General features: G+C 37.4%; 1 protein-coding gene across 8 annotated transcripts in view; it reads left to right on the plus strand.

Annotated features, from left to right (window-relative positions):
• The window catches only part of DOCK10 (dedicator of cytokinesis 10), a 208,063-nt gene that overhangs the window by 131,551 nt on the left and 58,197 nt on the right, over positions 1–18,315 (plus strand). For all 8 annotated transcript variants that reach the window (XM_084891376.1, XM_084891377.1, XM_084891380.1 and 5 more), the window contains exons 14-22: positions 862–944; positions 6,504–6,626; positions 9,442–9,521; positions 11,542–11,729; positions 12,205–12,270; positions 13,930–14,022; positions 16,184–16,307; positions 16,502–16,623; positions 17,011–17,097. In XM_084891376.1, the coding sequence (XP_084747502.1) occupies positions 862–944; positions 6,504–6,626; positions 9,442–9,521; positions 11,542–11,729; positions 12,205–12,270; positions 13,930–14,022; positions 16,184–16,307; positions 16,502–16,623; positions 17,011–17,097 (966 nt within the window). The remainder of the gene's footprint in view (positions 1–861; positions 945–6,503; positions 6,627–9,441; positions 9,522–11,541; positions 11,730–12,204; positions 12,271–13,929; positions 14,023–16,183; positions 16,308–16,501; positions 16,624–17,010; positions 17,098–18,315) is intronic.

Consider the following 18,315-nt stretch of genomic DNA (forward strand, 5'->3'; position numbering starts at 1 on the left):
ATTATTAATGCTGATGGGAAACTGTATGAAAAGGGGGACAGATAATTGCATATCAAATTATAATAAACCTTACTAAAGAAAGAATAAAGGATATACAGAAAGTTCTTTGAATGATGGGAACACGGGATTTTTTTTTTCTATGAGATATTCAATAATTGAATGTTACTATTTAATAGAAAATAAATATAAAAGCCTATATTTTTCCACACAAAAGAAATACATTGAGGAAATAATGTATAACCATTGAATTTGAGCATATATATGCACATTTATGGCAGAATTTAACAGATTTATAAGATTCAGAGTTTGACATACTATGGTGTGTGGTTCAAATCCACCCTGCCACCTGTTTTTGTAAATAAAGTTTTATTGAAACACAGTCATACTCATTCATTTATGGATCTTCTATGACTGCTTTCCTGCCAGAGCAGCAGAGGTGAGAAGCTGTGACAGAGATCATATGGCCCAGTATATTTACTGTGTGAACCTTTATAGAGCAATTTTTCTGACCTCTGTCATGATAAATAAAACATTGGAAAGACTGTGAATATAAATTTGATAACACTTTCCATTCAATATTTTAAGGTTTTTGAAATTAGAAGAAAGGAAAAATGTTGGTATTCCAAAACAAGGGTATTTTCTATATTTGAATTTCCAAACTAAAAAAGAAAGAAATATATTATGTAGTAGTTTGAATGCAGAGACTATCATTTGGCTCTTTAAGAGGTGCATGTGGGCCCAGTAAGTCAGAATTCTATTGAGTTTCAATGTACGATAACATAGAAAAATATTTGTTAGTATTTTTCATGGGCAGGTTGTAAAGTGATGTTCTAAACCACGTATCATTTATTTTTCCCTTAGTATGCACAAAAGATACTCAAATCCAACAAGCAGTTCTGCAGCAAGTTGGGGAAATACCGCATGCCATTCGCTTGGGCGATGAGGTAGGTTGACAATTGCAACCAATAGAATAGAAATGCATTTGTAGTCTGCATTGGAAGCTTCCCTTTTGAACACCTCTGTGTTACTTGTTATTTTTAATATACTAACACCTAGAATAATGCTAATGTGTTCATCTTTATAAATACCGTGAGCTCCCCATAAATGTGTTTTACAAGACAATCAAGACAACTCATACTAAACTGGGGCCACAACAAGGGTGCAGTGTTGGCATGACCAGGTATGCTATGGGTTCTTGGTAGGGTCAAATCAAAGTCATAACTTGTTTAGGATGTAAATTTTATCAAAAACCTGACATTGTATCACCCCTGAGAGCTTGGGTGCATAGAATTCAGATGGACGTACTTTGATGTCTTAGGCAGCTGCACATAGAGTGCAGGTCTATGTATGGTTGTCTAGAAGAAGCTATCGGTTTGATCATTTAAACTACCTTTGATGCTGATTAGCACAGCTGAATTTATCAGCACCAGTTGATGCTGATAGCAATGCTGAGTTATATCGACACTGATGATAGAATCATCCTCCTGGAAATATAACCTCTGCATAAAGTACTAAAAATTGGCCCTAACTGGTTTGGCTTAGTGGATAGAGTATTGGCCTGCGGACTGAAGGGTCCCAGGCTCGATTCCAGTCAAGAGTATGTACCTTGGTTGTGGGCACATATGCAGTGGGGAGTGTGCAGGAGTCAGCTGATGGATGTTTCTCTCTATCTCTCTCTCCCTTCCTCTCTGTTAAAAATCAATAAAATATATTTTAAAAAATAACAAAAATAGTTTGTTGGATCCACTCAAACATTCATTATTATTGTCCTCTTCAATCTCTGTGCATCTTTATTAATATAATAAAGGAGGAAGAGCCTGGAATAGACATAAGGGAAAATGGCCAGCAGTGCCCAAACCAAATGAACTACAAAATGAGACTTCCTATTAAGTAATAATTTGAATGTTGATAACGCTGACCCATGCAGAATGAAGTGAGAACCAGTTACTTATGCCATGCTTTGGTCTCCCAGTTCCCAGTGATGAGCAGAACGAGAGTAAACTCACCAATATTTGTTATAGTTTTAAAGGTGTTACTTAAAGTTGGTACAAGTAGGTGCAGGGAAGAGAAATACAGTAAGCCTATATAAGCTCACACAGTCTCTGGGAATTTATGTGCTGTAAGGCTGCCTTGCAGTACGGGAGAAGACCAGGCCCAGGAGTCTGACAGAGAGGGTCTAGATCAGGCCACCACTTATGGTTTGTAACTTTGGGCAAGTTTCCTTCCTGATTCTCACGGTCCCTGTTTACAGAAGGCAGGTGAGAACACTTGCCTCATGGGCAGTAAGTGCAATCTCAGGTGCAGAAGCCCATGGCATAAAGTAGATCATAACTATCACTTGATCTCCCTTTTCCCTCTCTTCCCTACAGGGACAATTAATATCAGGATAGTCTGCATGAAAAAGCTTCCAGTGAGATATACTGAATCCTCTATGATAAAAATAGTGGTTTTTACTTCTCATAAATTTCAAAAGAAAGGATACTTGCTGTAATTTGCTGGTCAAACTTTTTGATATTGATAAGTATTCTCAGCCGTTCTCACAAGAAAATTTACTGGAGCAACTAGAAGCAAAATATCCCTTGGCAAAAGTAAAATATCCCAATATAGCAAAATTACAATGGTGAATATATTTTTTCTTTAAGGATCCAGCATTGTTCTGAGGTTTCAGAGGCAGGCATTTTAGAACCAGAGCTGGGTTTGAAATCTCAACTCTGTTTACTAGACAAGGGAACTTAGGCAAGTACTTATGGTTTGTCTTTACCTCATATTTTTAAAGGAATTTTTTTAAAATACATTTTTATTGATTTCAGAGAGGGAAGGAGAGGATGAGATAGATAGAAACATCAATAATGAGAGAGAATCACTGATTGGCTGCCTCCTACAAGCCCTACATTGGGAAGCAAGCCTGCAACCCAGGCATGTGCCCTGACTGGGAATCAAACCATGACCTTCTGGTTTATAGGTTGATGCTCATCCATTGACCTTCTGGTTCATAGGTTGATACTCAACCACTGAGCCATGCCAGCCGGGCTAAAGGAATTTTTAAACTTTTTTTTTTTTTTTAAGAAAGAGAGAGGAAGAAAGGAAGGGAGAGAAAGAGAAACATCAATGTGAGAGAGAAACATTGATCAGTTGCCTCCTGTATGTGCCCAACCAGGGATCCAGACTGTACCAGTGTGTGTGCTCTGACAGGGAATTGAACCCACCACCTCTTGGTGTATAAGACAATGCTCAACCAACTGAGCCACGCTGACCAGGGCTACTTTAGATTTTTTAAATGAACAATAGAGGAAGGATAATACCAAATTTGCTCTTATAGGGATTAATGAGCATAGAGGTGTACCCAATAAATGATAGCCATTATTAGAAGTCATTATTCTCATATGATTATTATGAATTTTCCTGTGGAGATCACATTCACCACAACAAATCCCCCATTCGAGTAAATTTGGGGCAGTGAGAAGTAAGTAAAAGAATGACCCACCACAGAGCAGTAAGAAGTACCAATCCAACTTCCAAGTTTCTAGTAAAATACCCTGGAAGGAAGACAGCTGAAGTTTCTATGGAGGCTGGCAATGTTACCACTATTAAAGTAATTAGGCCTAGGACAGGAAAGCCAACAAAACCACAAGCTCATACTACATGAATGCCTGATGAGTGGTTTGGTTGTAGGTTAGGGAACAGCATACACCACCAATTTCTGTATATAAATATATGGCTTAGACTTCATAGACATCACTAGCAACTGAGAAAAATGGTTAGCATACATTTCTAAATGTTTTATGTTATGCTACTTGTATTATCTAGCCACAAAAATAAGTATCGGATGCAATTAAAGAAGATTTTAACTTTCCTTTATTATGTGGAAACTGCTTCAAATAAACATTGAAAGCTCATTGTTATTCATGTGATTTTGACATAAGCTAGTTCTTGACATATTTCAATACCCTACTGATACTGTTAATTCTCTGGCTATTTCTCCTTTTTATTGTATTTCTATATTGACATTTGTTTGACATTAGATCTTTAAGTGTATCCTAAAACACTTTGGCCCTTAAAACCAACTGTCACCGAAACCGGTTTGGCTCAGTGGATAGAGTGTTGGCCTGTGGACTGAAAGGTCCTGGGTTCAATTCCGTTCAAGGGCACATACCTTGGTTGCAGGCACATCCCCAGTGGGGCTGTGCAAGAGGCAGCTAGTCAATGTTTCTCTCTCATCGACGTTTCTAACTCTCTATCCTTCTCTATTCCTCTCTGTGTAAAATCAATAAAATATATTTTTAAAAAACCACACAAAAAAAATACCAACTGTCACTAATCAACTGTCGCATAGAAGTGACAGTGTAGCATATGACCATATTTTTACCCAGATCTAATCATCTGACCCAGTAGAACACACAGATGCTCATTGCTGTGAACATTTTATCTGAAATTCATGTTCTTATCTTTGACACCAGCTGTGGTGCCATTTTACAGCAAAAAAAAAAAAAAATCCTCCAATAGGTAGGGTGTTTTATACTCATTGATTCAGGAGAAAATCATGTTATTAAATGGAACCCTCTCTGAGCATATCACTCTAGAATAATATGTGCCCTAAGTCCTTGCCAAGACTGTTTTTTATTTCTTTACCGTTTCATATAACATTCTAAATGGGCCAGTGCACAACACTGAATTTTCTTTAAAATTAAGTGAGACTACAGCAAAATTTTATTATATTTATGACTCAGATAAGGTGCACAGAGTAATAATAATATCCCCAACAAATTGTTATTCAACTTCCGTTTGAATCCTTCCAGTGAGAAAAAGTCAAGTGCCTCCCACTGTGGTTCTTTCTGTCTGATGATTAGATAAATTGTTTTTTAAAAAATGTTTAAACTGTTTGACAATCACTTCTATATTTTGTCTCTGATTGCCACAAAAAAAAAATGCCCAATTCTTTCTATTCATTGTGGCATTCATGCTATCTATGAATGAAGCTCCAAGGGACACCCAAGCTTCTTTTCCTTTTGGCTAAACATTGCATTTCTTCCATCATACCCTAAATGCCATGATTCTGAGACTCTCACATATACTAATCATTGCTCAACTGCGGCAACTGGAACTAGGCACAGTGTCCCAGCCAGCCTGAAGCCATCTGTGTAAATGAGTCAGTCTGTGTTCTGTTGCCAGGTGGGATATTTATTGAGCAAGTACAGGGTGTTTGGTACTATGCACTACTTCCTGGTGCTGTGCTCCTCATTCTCTTTATGATGTGTCCAATGAAAGTGAGCTATTTCCAGGACAGAACTGTGGATAAGTGCAAAAACGAGTTACACAACCCATGTCTATCAATATATTTGTAAAGGCTGGTTAATTAAAAAAAAAATTAGTTCAAGCTCAATTACTCTTCTCCCATGTTGGGAAATACATCATATTTGTTTCAATATGCCATGCATGTGAACAAAAGCCCCTATATTATATTTAAATAAAAACAATCATCTTGCTAAATATTTTTATTCTGCTTCATTAGTATTATCTCTTAGGGGAGCTCCCCCCCCCCCCCGCAGTACTTTAACAGAGAAAAAGTGGGGGAAAAGATGGGAGGAATCTAAAATATTATTCTGATAAATTTCTGGCACATTTTCTGTATTACTAGATATTAAAGCTCTATGATCAGATATCCATTTAAATGACCATTTCAGCCTGAACACTGAAAGCTTTTTAAATTATAAAGACTAATAAAGTCATCTAGTCAAGGTGCTTAAGCAAGGAGAAATAAAAATTCAGCATTTCATCAACATTAGATAAAAATCAATTACACATGCATCTGATTTTCTTTGGGAGGCAGAGTATGTTGAATGATGAGGAAGAAAAACTGAAATACGCTGTGTTGTGTATACTAGTTTGTCAGCAAGTGTTGCCTGACATTACTATATTGTTTGGACAAAAACAATTTACATATTTTAAGGAAATAAATGACTTCAATTCATGATAGTATCATTAGTTAGTACAAAATACTAACTCAGATGTTCTCCATTTTATATCTGTCTCTGTCCTAAAATGTAGGACTTGGGCACATTTTTCTCCATGAAAATGTTTCAAGAGTCTGGCCCTTTACCCATGTTCAGGTTCTTATCTCTTCTCTTGTACTTGTAAAACCTAATGGCACCACCCAAACTGAAGTGGCCCTGGCTTGCTCAGGAAATAATGAAAAAGGAATAACATGTTCCCTTCCTTTCACCTTCCCTAGGTTTGATATGTTACTAAGTCATAAATAAATGTAGTTATAATATGGGCTGCTGTCACTTTAAATACTGAGTTGAAAAGTAAAAAGTTAAATATAAATGTAGTGTCTAAATAAAACTTTTGTCTGAAAAGTTTTCTTGTATTTTTATTCTCTAAATTTTTTATAATGGAAGTTTTCCCATTATATATGGGAAATTAAATTATTTTAATCTCCTTAAAAGCTCAACTCTGTAAATAGTATCCAAATACCAACCTAAATAAATATTCTTTTCTTTCAGATCAGTATTTAAGGACAACCAGGGAAATGTGGACAGAGACTCGAGATTTTCACCATTATACAGACAAGAAAGTAGCAAGATTTCAACCGAGGACCTACTTAAACTGGTGTCAGACTATAGAAGGTAGGATTTGGGCTGTACTCTTAAAATTAACATAAATCAACTCCATTGCCACTATTGATTTATAATTTATGCATAAACAATACTTGATTACCTTCTTCTCCATGTCCATATTCCTCAAAAAAGCAGATGGTTTGCCCATGACTTCACATATGCCCAAATAACTAACACCTGCAAGGGTATATTGGCCGAACTATGTGGAAGGAGTGTGGACCATTAAACTATGTAGGTTATCTATTTCTGTGTAACAAGTCACCCCAAAACTGAATGACTTACAATAACAGCATCACTTATTTACTCCTAGTCCATAATTTGAGCATAGGTCGATGAGGGGCATCAACTGGGGGAGGTAAACTGAAGCTAGAGGACCTACTATTAAGGTGGCTCATTTAATAGCTGCCAAGTTGCTATTGGCTGAGAACTCACAGGAGCTGTGGGCCAGAAACTGTGGCTCCTTATCCATGGGACCCCTCCATAGGCTACTATGGTTTTCCCATGTCTGGATTCTAAGAGTAAGTACCCCAAGGGACAGAAAATGATAACTGCCAGTTTCTTAAGACTGGGGCCAAGAATTGCAAAAGTGCCATTTTTGTACTATCAAAGGAGCCTAAATACAAAGGGTACATAGATGACACTAAATGGGAAGAGTGTAAGGAATTTTAAAACTATGTTTTGAAACTTTACAGATTAGCAATGCACTGCTGTGAATAGAATGACTTATAATATTTCTGTCTTTCAAATGCCTTTGGAGAAAATGATGGAAATTACTGCTAAAAAGGGAAAAATATAAAAGCCACATTTTAAAAATGAATCACCATGCATTCACTATCTTATGATAATAAAATCTTTCATGACAAGAAACTTATCTTAAATTGTTAATCCCCCAATACACATAGGATTCTTGTACCCTTTGCCCCTTTCCCAAATGTTAACTCTCCGCCTCTCCTATCAAAAAGCCAACAGTCCACTATGAATTAATTTTGTATGTCCAAAACAAAATAACATATTACTATGAAACAGGCATTATTAATATTTTCTCTATCTTCAAGAGAAAATATGCTTCTATTTAACTATTAGGGATGTTTCCTGATTTTTTTGTTGTCCTGGAAAGTAATTAAACTTGAAAAAGCAAAATAAACGTGAGAAGTAAAATCCTAGCAGAGGCCCTGGACCAATAGTACTTGTTTATGATGATACTCCTTACATTGGGTGACCCCCACCTTGACTTAATCAACTTCCTGGGTAAAACCCCTCTCATGGCCTTCCCACAGCTACTAAGTGGAAATCAGGAGTGCTTTTTCTCTTTACTTTCTTGCCAGAGTACTAAAGCATGAAAATTTGAAATGTTGAGTAGGAATGGTCAAAAGATTTGGGGGTAATCTGGTATAAACAGAAGGCATTACTCTAAAAAAAAAAAATCATGTTATCACCATATAACAAAAAAAGTTTTCACTGTGGCAGCTCAAAGTTATCTAGAATACCTAATGCCATGATGGTGAAACATTAAATTATTTCAGAGACACTTCATACCTATGGCATTTATTCTCAGTATTGTACAGATAAATGTTTACCAACTGATGCTCTAATGGGAGAAAACTGATTTGTACTGATACTGATAGCCAATTTCTATGGTGTAAATTCTCCTACAATTGCTAATTTCAAGCTACCTATGGGGCTTCACCAAATACAGAGCTGGGAGGAAATGAATCTATATTCATTCTATCCAATTCCTCAGACTCAAAATGCATTTCCACCATACAATACACGTAAATAACCTCAAGATTATGGATCATCTATCTCGTAGCAAAATACTTAGTAAATGATGAATTTTGAGTATACTTATTACCTTGGACTTTAATACAATTTGTTTAATGGTAAGTTTATATCATTTCATTAAAAAAAAAAAAATGATTGCTTAACACCTGGCAGGCAAAATCACTGAAAATTTAACAATTGGCTCTCACAAGCTGGGGAGAGCTGGCTCTGACCTACCACTGTAATTATTCCACCTATCAAGTCAATTTCCTGAAAGGGAGAGCACTTGAAGCTGTCATCAGGCTACTATTGTTTTCACTTTACTTTAAAGGAAGTTGTGTGAGAAGGTTTTAGTAAAGAGAGAGAGGGAAAGAAATGCAAGGACTCAAGAGAACCAAGACTCCGAGTGAACAGAGAGCAGGGATAGGCAGGAAGGGCGTGTCTGCGTGCATTTACAGGGTGCGAGAAGGCAAAAGTACCAAGATCTGGGAAAGGCTCTTTGTCCTTGACTGTTGGTGAAGAGGAGAAAAGCAGACTTGTCCATTTAGCATTTGTAACGAAAGCCAGCTCTGCTCTCAAGGCTTCTTAAGATTCCTTATGAAAGTGGATCACTGAAACCAGTTCAAATACTAGTATTTTTTTGGTACAGAAAATTATATTTACTATTATACTAGCGTAGCCATTTATGTAAATGTTATCAGAAGTAGGTGCAAATAAGTATTTATTTATTTATTTATTTATTTATTTATTTATTTATTTATTTATTTTTGCAAACCCCTCTACTCTATTAACAGGTGCAAATAAATTTAAAACAATTTTTAGGATATCTGTAACTTGACCCCTCTCTGCTTTTTATTTGTATTGGCACTATCACATAAAATTGAGTTTTCAAAATCAAACCAGCTACATAAAGTCATTCACAAGATTGGATGGGGTCCTACTGTTTACCCTTAATCAAAGCTCAGAATTACAGTTGACTGTTTCTTTTTTCTTGACAACTACAATAATTCTGTGTGTGTGTGTGTGTGTGTGTGTGTGTGTGTGTGTTTATATACTTTCACAGGGCTGACAGAATAAGCAAAATGCAGACCATTCCTGGAAGCCTGGATATTGTTGTTGACAACATTCCTTTGGAGCATCCAAGTATGATGTTGATGTCCTAGTTTGCTTTTAGATTTTTTAATATTTAGTGTTATTTTGGTTAGTTGGTTAGATAATTGGTTACAAAGATTTGTTGGTGTGGGATTTTTCTCAAAGTTTGGGATAAATGGAATTTATTACCTTACAGAAATTTGGGGCTTCTTATTTCTTTATTGAGAAGATATGCAGAGTAGAACAGTAACAATAATCAGGGTAACTTAATACTTATCTGATGTGCACCATGCACAGAGCAAGATATTAAATTATATTATTTAATCTTCAAACCCCTAAAGGGTTGCAAATGCAGAAAGCCAGATTCAGATAGAATGATAGACTAATAACCCCTAATGGGAGAATCTATATTCATTCTATCCAGTTCCTTGGACTCAAAATACGGGGCTGGTTCTGCCTCTCTGAGCTGTCAGTTACTCTGAGCACCATGCAGATCCCCCTAGCGGCCATGCAGTGATTAGAGCTAGAATATTTTTAGACTGTAATTACAAGATCAGCATTCATCTTTTTCAAAATATGGTCAAATTTTATTTATGTCAGTGAAATGAAAATTTGAATTTCATAAGTGTATAGTAAAAGAACTAGCTTTAAAATAGCCCTAGCCGGTTTTGCTCAATGAATAGAGCATTGGCCTACGAACTGAAGGTTCCCGGGTTCAATTCTAGTCAAGGTAACATAGGTACCTTGCAGGCTACCAGCCCTGATCGGGGGAATAGGGGAGGCAGCCGATGGATGTGTTTTTCTCTGTCTTTTCCTCTTCCTTCCACTCTCCCTAAAAATAAATGGGGGGAAAAATCCTCAGGTGAGGATTAAAAATAAAGAAAGAACTTATAAATAAGAGTTTATTTCTTAAGTGGTGAGATCAGCTTATTTTGTTTAGTTATTTCTGATTATGCCTGTTAGGGACTTCCTCAGTGATGCAAAGAATGAATCCAGACATCCTAAAATTAACTACAAGCAGGGTGGGATGGGGGTCACAGGATAGCTGAAGCACCATTAGCATTGTGAAGTTTTTTATTTTTATAATTTTTCCAGGAAACATCTTATTATGAAACTAGAGGCCCAGCACGCATGAAATCGTGTGCGAGAAATAAAATGAGAATTCCAACTTAAGCCATGTTCCAAATCACTTTTATATTGATTGGTATGAAAAAGAAGAAGACAAACTAAGTCATCTCCTTTCTCTGATGTGAGGGATGTGGCTTTTATTATCTATGGGAAAGAAAAGTAACAAAAAGAGAGAGCTAAAATATTCTCTTTGTCAGGACTGTGGGACATTAGAGAAATTCAAATAAATTATAGAAATATTATATATTTTTAAAAGACCTATAATTTGATTCCCCAGCATAGTTAGCTAATAATTTTGCTTTTTTGAACACACGAAGATTACAGATGGGATAAAGGAAGGTAGATGGCCTTGCTACTTTTCAATACCACTTCAGCCTCCAAACTATTTTATCAGAGAAATTTTGATTTACAAATTCCTCATGGTCTTCTTTTTAAGCTGTACTTATAAGGTTAGATTTTAAAAGATTATAAAAACTGAAGAGAAAAATATAATAAATTATAACTAATATTGCAGAGGAGTTTCAGGTCAGGTCTATGTTGTGAAATCACTCTGTAGGGGAAAAAATACTATTAATCCACTCGGTACTATTAGTAATGGACACCCACTATAGGGCAATGAGTGAATCCCTAATACCCGGTGAGTGCACTCAAAGGATCAGCAGCCAAAATTTACTTTTTATATCAAGTTCAACACAAAAGAGAAAATAATTATAAACCTATCTGAAAGATTTATCAGTTTTTATGACATCAATTGTATTAAATATATAGTTTGATTGTCTAGCATGCCTAATTCCTACAAATTTTTCATGCTAGCATAATTTAACATAAATTGGCATAAAAGAATGGAGTTTCTATTTTGAGTGGATCAATTTTAAAATATGTTGAGTTTTATTCACTTAAAAATCATATTTAATGACACACTCTTATTTTCTGATTTTTAAAGACTGTGTAACATCGTCCTTTATCCCTGTCAAGCCTTTCAATATGATGGCTCAACCAGAACCCACAGTGGAGGTGGAAGAATTTGTTTATGACTCAACAAAGTATTGCCGTCCTTATAGAGTATACAAAAATCAATTGTATGTTTATCCCAAGCACCTCAAGTATGACAGCCAGAAATGTTTCAACAAGGTAGGGTATGGTTCTGAAGTATCATCCTCTCTCTTCACTCTGTTTAGACCACATTAACATGGTCTCCTGAAAGTTCAAATACAAATTACCACAGTTCATCACTTTGCGGGGGGGCGGGGGGAGGTTTGAAGAAAATTCTTAATAAAGGGCAATGATGAGTTTCCCGTTAAAAGTGCTTGTGTGACACATTAATAATTTTCTAAATCAGTCCTAAATAATGTTGTCCTAGACTTTTTTCAGTTTAAGATACTCTGCACATAGCATGCCTGTCCCTCTTGGATATGAGATTTTTTTTCTCTTTAAATAATCTCTCCAAATCCTTCTATTTCTGAGCATTATCAATATCACAGGAAAGTACTGAGTACTGTACATGTTTTGGACTTAATTTGAAGCTACTTATATTAGGCACTTTGATTGTTTTTTGGTGTTATATTATAGGCCATTATAGTTTCCATTTCCCTCGCTGTAATTTCAGGCACGAAATATAACCGTGTGCATTGAATTCAAAAATTCAGATGAAGAAGGTGCCAAGCCTGTGAAGGTAGGCCAAGTCCACAGAAGACTCAACATTAAAGGTTGGGCAGGCGCACGGGTTCTCTCTGCCACTGGGAGGCTTTTTATTCAAGAGTGGTTGAAAGAGAAGCAATGAAACACGTGTGTTTTGGTGTCCTAAATGTATCTGATTGAATAGCCATCATTAACTAGAGCTATGAGAAATGTCAGGCCGTGGCTCTGCTTAGCTTTTCACAATGGAGAAAAAGGGAAACCATTCTAGTGTGAAATAAACACAAAGGTTCCTCCTGGAAGACCTTGCCATTTTCAGAGAGTGGCCTGCCTCTCACTCGGCATGCTTGATTTAAATGCCACCTCCCAGCTGGCCTGCATGTGGCCTGTGCAGGAGGGTTGCTGCATACTGACCTCTGGCTGATGCACTGGGCCCATGGGATGCTCACATTTGTGGAAGGTGCATGAGGCCAGAGGAGCTGGGAAATGTCTCTAGGACTTCAATGGTTCTGCTTGATGGTCACGAGATTTTATAAGATCAATAAAACTATGAGCTTTATATGAATTGTGCTGTTTCAACCTATAAAGCTGCCACTAGATGGCATTTTTCAGGGTTCATATTTCATATAGACGTTATATTTTATGGGCTTCAAACATAAAATAACCTATAAAAATAGGGAGGAAAATAGTTTCTAGTTGGCTGGTGACCACATCTTCCCAATTGCAGTGAATCAGAGAAAAGACAAAACCAGTTGCTAATGAACCCCACAGTCATCTGAGATCGCCTCTGAAAGCCCTATCAGGTACCACTAGAGTCCTATGCATTAAGTAGGTCAGAAGAACAATAATCAATTTGAGGGATTTATAGAGAGACTTCTTTAAAATAGTCTCAAGCTGCTCTCTGCATCCACAGGTTCCAAGTTCCACAACACATTAGCATCAGGAGAGAAAAGAGGAAGTGAAATGGAGTAGCCAAGCAAACAAAGGCAGTGACCAGAGTGCAGACGTGCCAGGCTGTTAGAGCAGCGTTCATGTGGAAAATTCTAGGAGAGAAGGGTAGTAGCAGGTTTGGGGCCCCTGTTTCACTGCATTCTGAAGCATCGCACAGATACCGCAGATGTCAGAAGACGCATCCTCAGCCTTGGGCAAAGGGAGCCTTTAAGCTGCATGAGTAGGGAGTGCTCTGTCACCTCCCTTGGCCTGATTCGGGGCTGGGATCAGATGGTAATTTAGTATGGCGGAACCGGGAGCCAACTCTGTCCTTCCTGCTCAGCATTCTTGGTTGGGGGCTGGCATGTCGAGGGCTAGGGACCAACCAAGCCTGCGGTCACCCAGCTGATTGCCTCAAACTCTAGGCCCGCACTGGATAGTCCCTTAGGAATCAGAATGAGGCAAATGCGTTCTCATCTCCTAGTCATTAAAGTTCGGTAATGGGCTGATTTGGGTGTTCAGTGTCAATATAATACCTACACCATGAATTAAAGCCTTCACATTTTCTTTAGTAGCATCCCATTCTATAATAAATTCAGGGCAACAGGTCAACGGAGTTCAAGGGCACTTAGATGTCACCTAGGCCTGCAAGTATCACAAAATCTATCTTGGTCCCAGGATTGGTAACTGAACAGTTGTGGCTTTTATTGTGCTCAGGGTCAATTTCAGATGCTCATAATTATTCAACTCATAACTTTTAAAACAGTGTATTTATGGAAAACCTGGAGGGCCCCTCTTCATCTCAGCCGCCTGCACAGCAGTTCTGCACCATTCCCAGAATCCGGATTTCTCAGACGAGGTAAGGGCCACGCCTCCACTGCCCCCAGCAGCTCCTGAAACGATGGGTGAGTGGGCCAGATAGCACACAATATGAACACTCAGTCTAGCCCGCACAACAGACTGAAGACTTGCCTCGACAGCTGCATTACCTAAACAAGGTTTAGAAATTACGTTAATTGACAATTGCTCCAAATGTTGCAAATTCCATTAGTTCGGGTCAGAGTTGTCTTTTAAAAATGTGATGTTTTTCTCTTATTTCTCTGGTCAATATAACAAAGGTTGTGTTAGATAACTTTTACTAATCAATTCCATATCATAATGAAAAACAAAAAACAAAAAACGAATACATACACTATGAGCCCACCCTGTTGCTTATAATCTGTATGAACTTGGGTAACCTTGGGCCCCCTGCCCTTCATCTCTAAACATGGCATGGAATAAACCCTGCCCTGGCCAACTCTCAAGACTCTTATTACCTTCGTGAAAAGAGAAAAATTCATTATATTACATTGTTAGTCATGGAAAATTTGAACTGTATATTGGCTTTTTTAAAACCAGGTTAGCATGCTGGTTTATAAAGAATATTTAAGCTTGCAAACCATTTACCATTCCGGTCTTCGCAAACTTTATCATGTATCAGAATCACCTGGAAGGCTTGTTAAAACACAGATTATTGGAAGCTTCCCTAAATTTTTGGATTCCATATGTCTGGAATAGGGCCTGAGAATTTGCATTTCTAACAAGTTCCCAGGTGACACTGATGCCACTGTTAGTTCCAGGAACACATTTTAATAATCAGGGGATTAAACTCTATCCTGAATAATGTAAAAATAAATTATATTGGCCAAAACCGGTTTGGCTCAGTGGATAGAGCGTCGGCTTGGGGACTAAAAGGTCCCGAGTTCGATTCCTGTCAAGGACATGTACCTTGGTTGCGGGCATATTCCCAGTAGGGGGTGTGCAAGAGGCAGCTGATCGATGACTCTTTCTCATCGATGTTTCTAACTCTCTATCTCTCTCCCCTCCTCTCTGTACAAAATCAATAAAATATATTTTTTTTAAATAAATAAATTAGATTGATGGAAAGATGATAGATAGATGATAGATAGATGATTGATAGATAGAAAGTCTAATAAATAAGCTGGTAGATAATTTGCATGGCTCTATATCACTTTATTGCTTGATTTGATTATTCTGGAAACTACTTAGTTGCTGATAAGGAATGGAATGCAGGATCTTGGGATTCCAGTGTGAAGTGGTGCTCAGAAGACGTGGGTCCTTGCCCTGGAAGATCCCATTACTAACAAGGCCATAATCTCAGTGACTCCAGGCCTTCGAACATCCATGTTTATCTTCTTATCATCCCATTCACCAGGCTATTAAGGGGTTTAAATGGAAATGTGCCTGACTGCTGTTTGGAAACTGCAAAGCTCTATAAAATGTAGAGGTTTCAAAACACGTCTTTCCAGGAATATAGAGTTTGCTTCTCGTTAAGAATATTCTTAACCTACACAACTTTGTTTTATGTTTATCCAGAAGCATTATAACTACAGTGTGACCTCTTCATAAAATGGCTTATTACTTAGTTACCACAATCTAGATTTTTATACACTGTACTTCATATATTTTTGTTATTTTCTAAAAGGGATAAACTCCATACTTAAGTTACATCATTCATTACTACCATATTTCTCAGCAATGTACCTGTTATTGCCTAGGGAATCTTATTAAAATTCAGATTCTGATTCCATACGTCTGGGGTAGGGTCTAAGACTGTATTTCTAATGAGCTCCCAAGAGATGCTCATACAACTGGTTCCATGCACACCTGTTGGGAGACAAAGAATTCCTCTTTTCAGTCTGTACCTTGTTTACTTTCTACAGTTATATCCATGTGTGTCTGTTTAATCCATACTATAACAGCATGAATTATCTAATGAGACATACTAGGTATTCTAAATTATCACAATCGACCACAATACAGAAGTGAAAATATCAACATCTTAATACATTACTGCTAGCAGGAAGGGAATTGATTGAGAGTTAAATCAGTACTTCTGACACTAACAATTAAACATAGACCTAGATTTCAGTGAAAGAATTTTTTAAAGAATTCTGTCTTGCTCTGACCCTGAGCAAATTATTTTAATCTCAGTCCAACTATTACCTCTTTCATTGCAGGTGAAAATTGAGCTGCCAACACAACTCCATGAGAAACATCATATTCTGTTTTCTTTTTATCACATCACTTGTGACATAAATGCAAAAGCAAATGCCAAAAAGAAGGAGGCTCTGGAAACATCAGGTACTGACAGGAAGCAATACGAAATAGTTTTACATGTCATTTGTTGGACTTGAATTTGAGAGCATTTTAAAAGCTCTGGTTTATTCTATTTTTTAGGGAAGTTTTATAATCATAAATAATAAATAACTGTATTGTTCCTCCTCCCCATGGAGGTTTTTACTCAAAAGTTTCCTCTTTGTTGTTCCTCTGCACAGTTGGATATGCGTGGCTTCCTCTGATGAAACATGATCAGATAGCTTCTCAAGAGTATAATATCCCAATAGCTACAAGCCTGCCTCCTAATTATTTACGCTTTCAAGATTCTACAAGTGGAAAGGTATTGAATGATGTATAATTTAAGAGAAAGAAATACATGAGCTAAATGGCATGAGGTTATCTTCTTTCTGCTATTTAAATTAACCCAACCGTATAGGTATAGTACATTCACTATAATTATGAATCCAGTGCACCTACGATATTTCATATATCTTGTTTACTTATGGCCAATAGAAATGATCTATTAGCAATGATCCCTTGATACCACACTGGTCTCATTCATTAGTATTGCCAGGTGTATTTGCATCTTTTATTTCCTCTATATGTAGATTAATGGATTAGGATGGCAAATGAACATACACTAAATAACCTATTTATCTCCTTTCTTTCAAATTGCCACAGTGACAGTAACAATTTTTTTTTTTTTTTTTTTTTTTTTTTTTTGCAGCATGGTGGGAGTGACTTGAAATGGGTTGATGGTGGGAAACCACTTTTCAAAGTATCGACATTTGTTGTGTCAACAGTGAATACTCAGGTGAGCATGGTGCCTGAAATGTCAGCATCTTGTCCAACAGGCAGAATCATAAGGTGGCTCCTATATTGACAGGAGAAGACTCACCATTTCACAGGGTGTCAGAGGAGCTGGTGATGGAAAAGGAACAGTGTTTGTGGCATAATTATAGGCCTCTCCCCGGGGAGATAGTGCGTCCTAATCCATAGAAGTCCAGGAACCAAAGTACCAGAGTGTATTTATCAGGATGACACCTTCCTTGGAAGATGGTTTGCTTCCACCGACAGTATTAAAAATGTGAAATGATAAAAATAAAAACTCTGGACTTTTACCTGAAAACTAACTCTAACTCCCAATGCCCAGCCAAAGCTTCTCTAATGGTAAGGCCATGAGGTGGGCAGAACTGCATCTGATAACTACCTCGGCCAACTTCTGGCTCAGTGACCCTGGCCAAGTCACTTCACCCAGCATCCCCTGTTTTCTCATCAGGAAAAGGGTAACAATTAAATCTCTCTACCACAAGGGTGTGGTGATGATTAAACTGAGAAACTACATGTGAAAATATTTCATGAACTGCAAAATGTGATACCACAGACTCACCCCTCCCATTATGAGGCATATTTTACCCCAATGTGAGCATATTCCTGGCACCAATTATAAACCGCAAAGCAAATTATCACAAGTACCTAGAACATGTTTTCTCCTTCCTCAAATTCTCTGTGTATCTGCTTTTCGATTTTTGTTTCACGCTGCTTTAAATATAGTACATACATGGTTGCTAAGAAAAAAAGAAATAAATTAGGACACATAGATCGGATCAAAACTTCTCTCAGTAATCTCAGGTGCCTCAGGACAAATGTAATGCTCTTTCCCAAACCACAAATGGCCTTCTAGAATTGACAAACACCAGAGAAAGACTCAGAGAGTGTATCTGACCCCTCAGCACAGAATTTATAGAGAATTTCCAAAGTGCTACTCTCTTTAGTAAATACCATTAAAGAGTGTATCAATCTGCTGGGGCTGCCATAACAAAATACCACAGATGGGGTAGCTTAAACAACAGACATTTATTTCTCATAGTTCTGGAAGCTGGAAGTCCAAGATCAAGGCATCAGCAGAGTTGGTTTCTTCTAAGGCCTCTCTCCTTAGCCTTCTCACTGTGTCCCCACGTGATTGTTCCTCTGTGTGTGTACATGTCTGGTGTCCAAATTTATGCTTTTGTAAGGACATCAGTTATATTGG

Source organism: Pipistrellus hanaki (genome assembly GCF_964339955.1).
Source record: "Pipistrellus hanaki genome assembly, chromosome: 8".
Taxonomy (NCBI): Eukaryota; Metazoa; Chordata; class Mammalia; order Chiroptera; family Vespertilionidae; genus Pipistrellus; species Pipistrellus hanaki.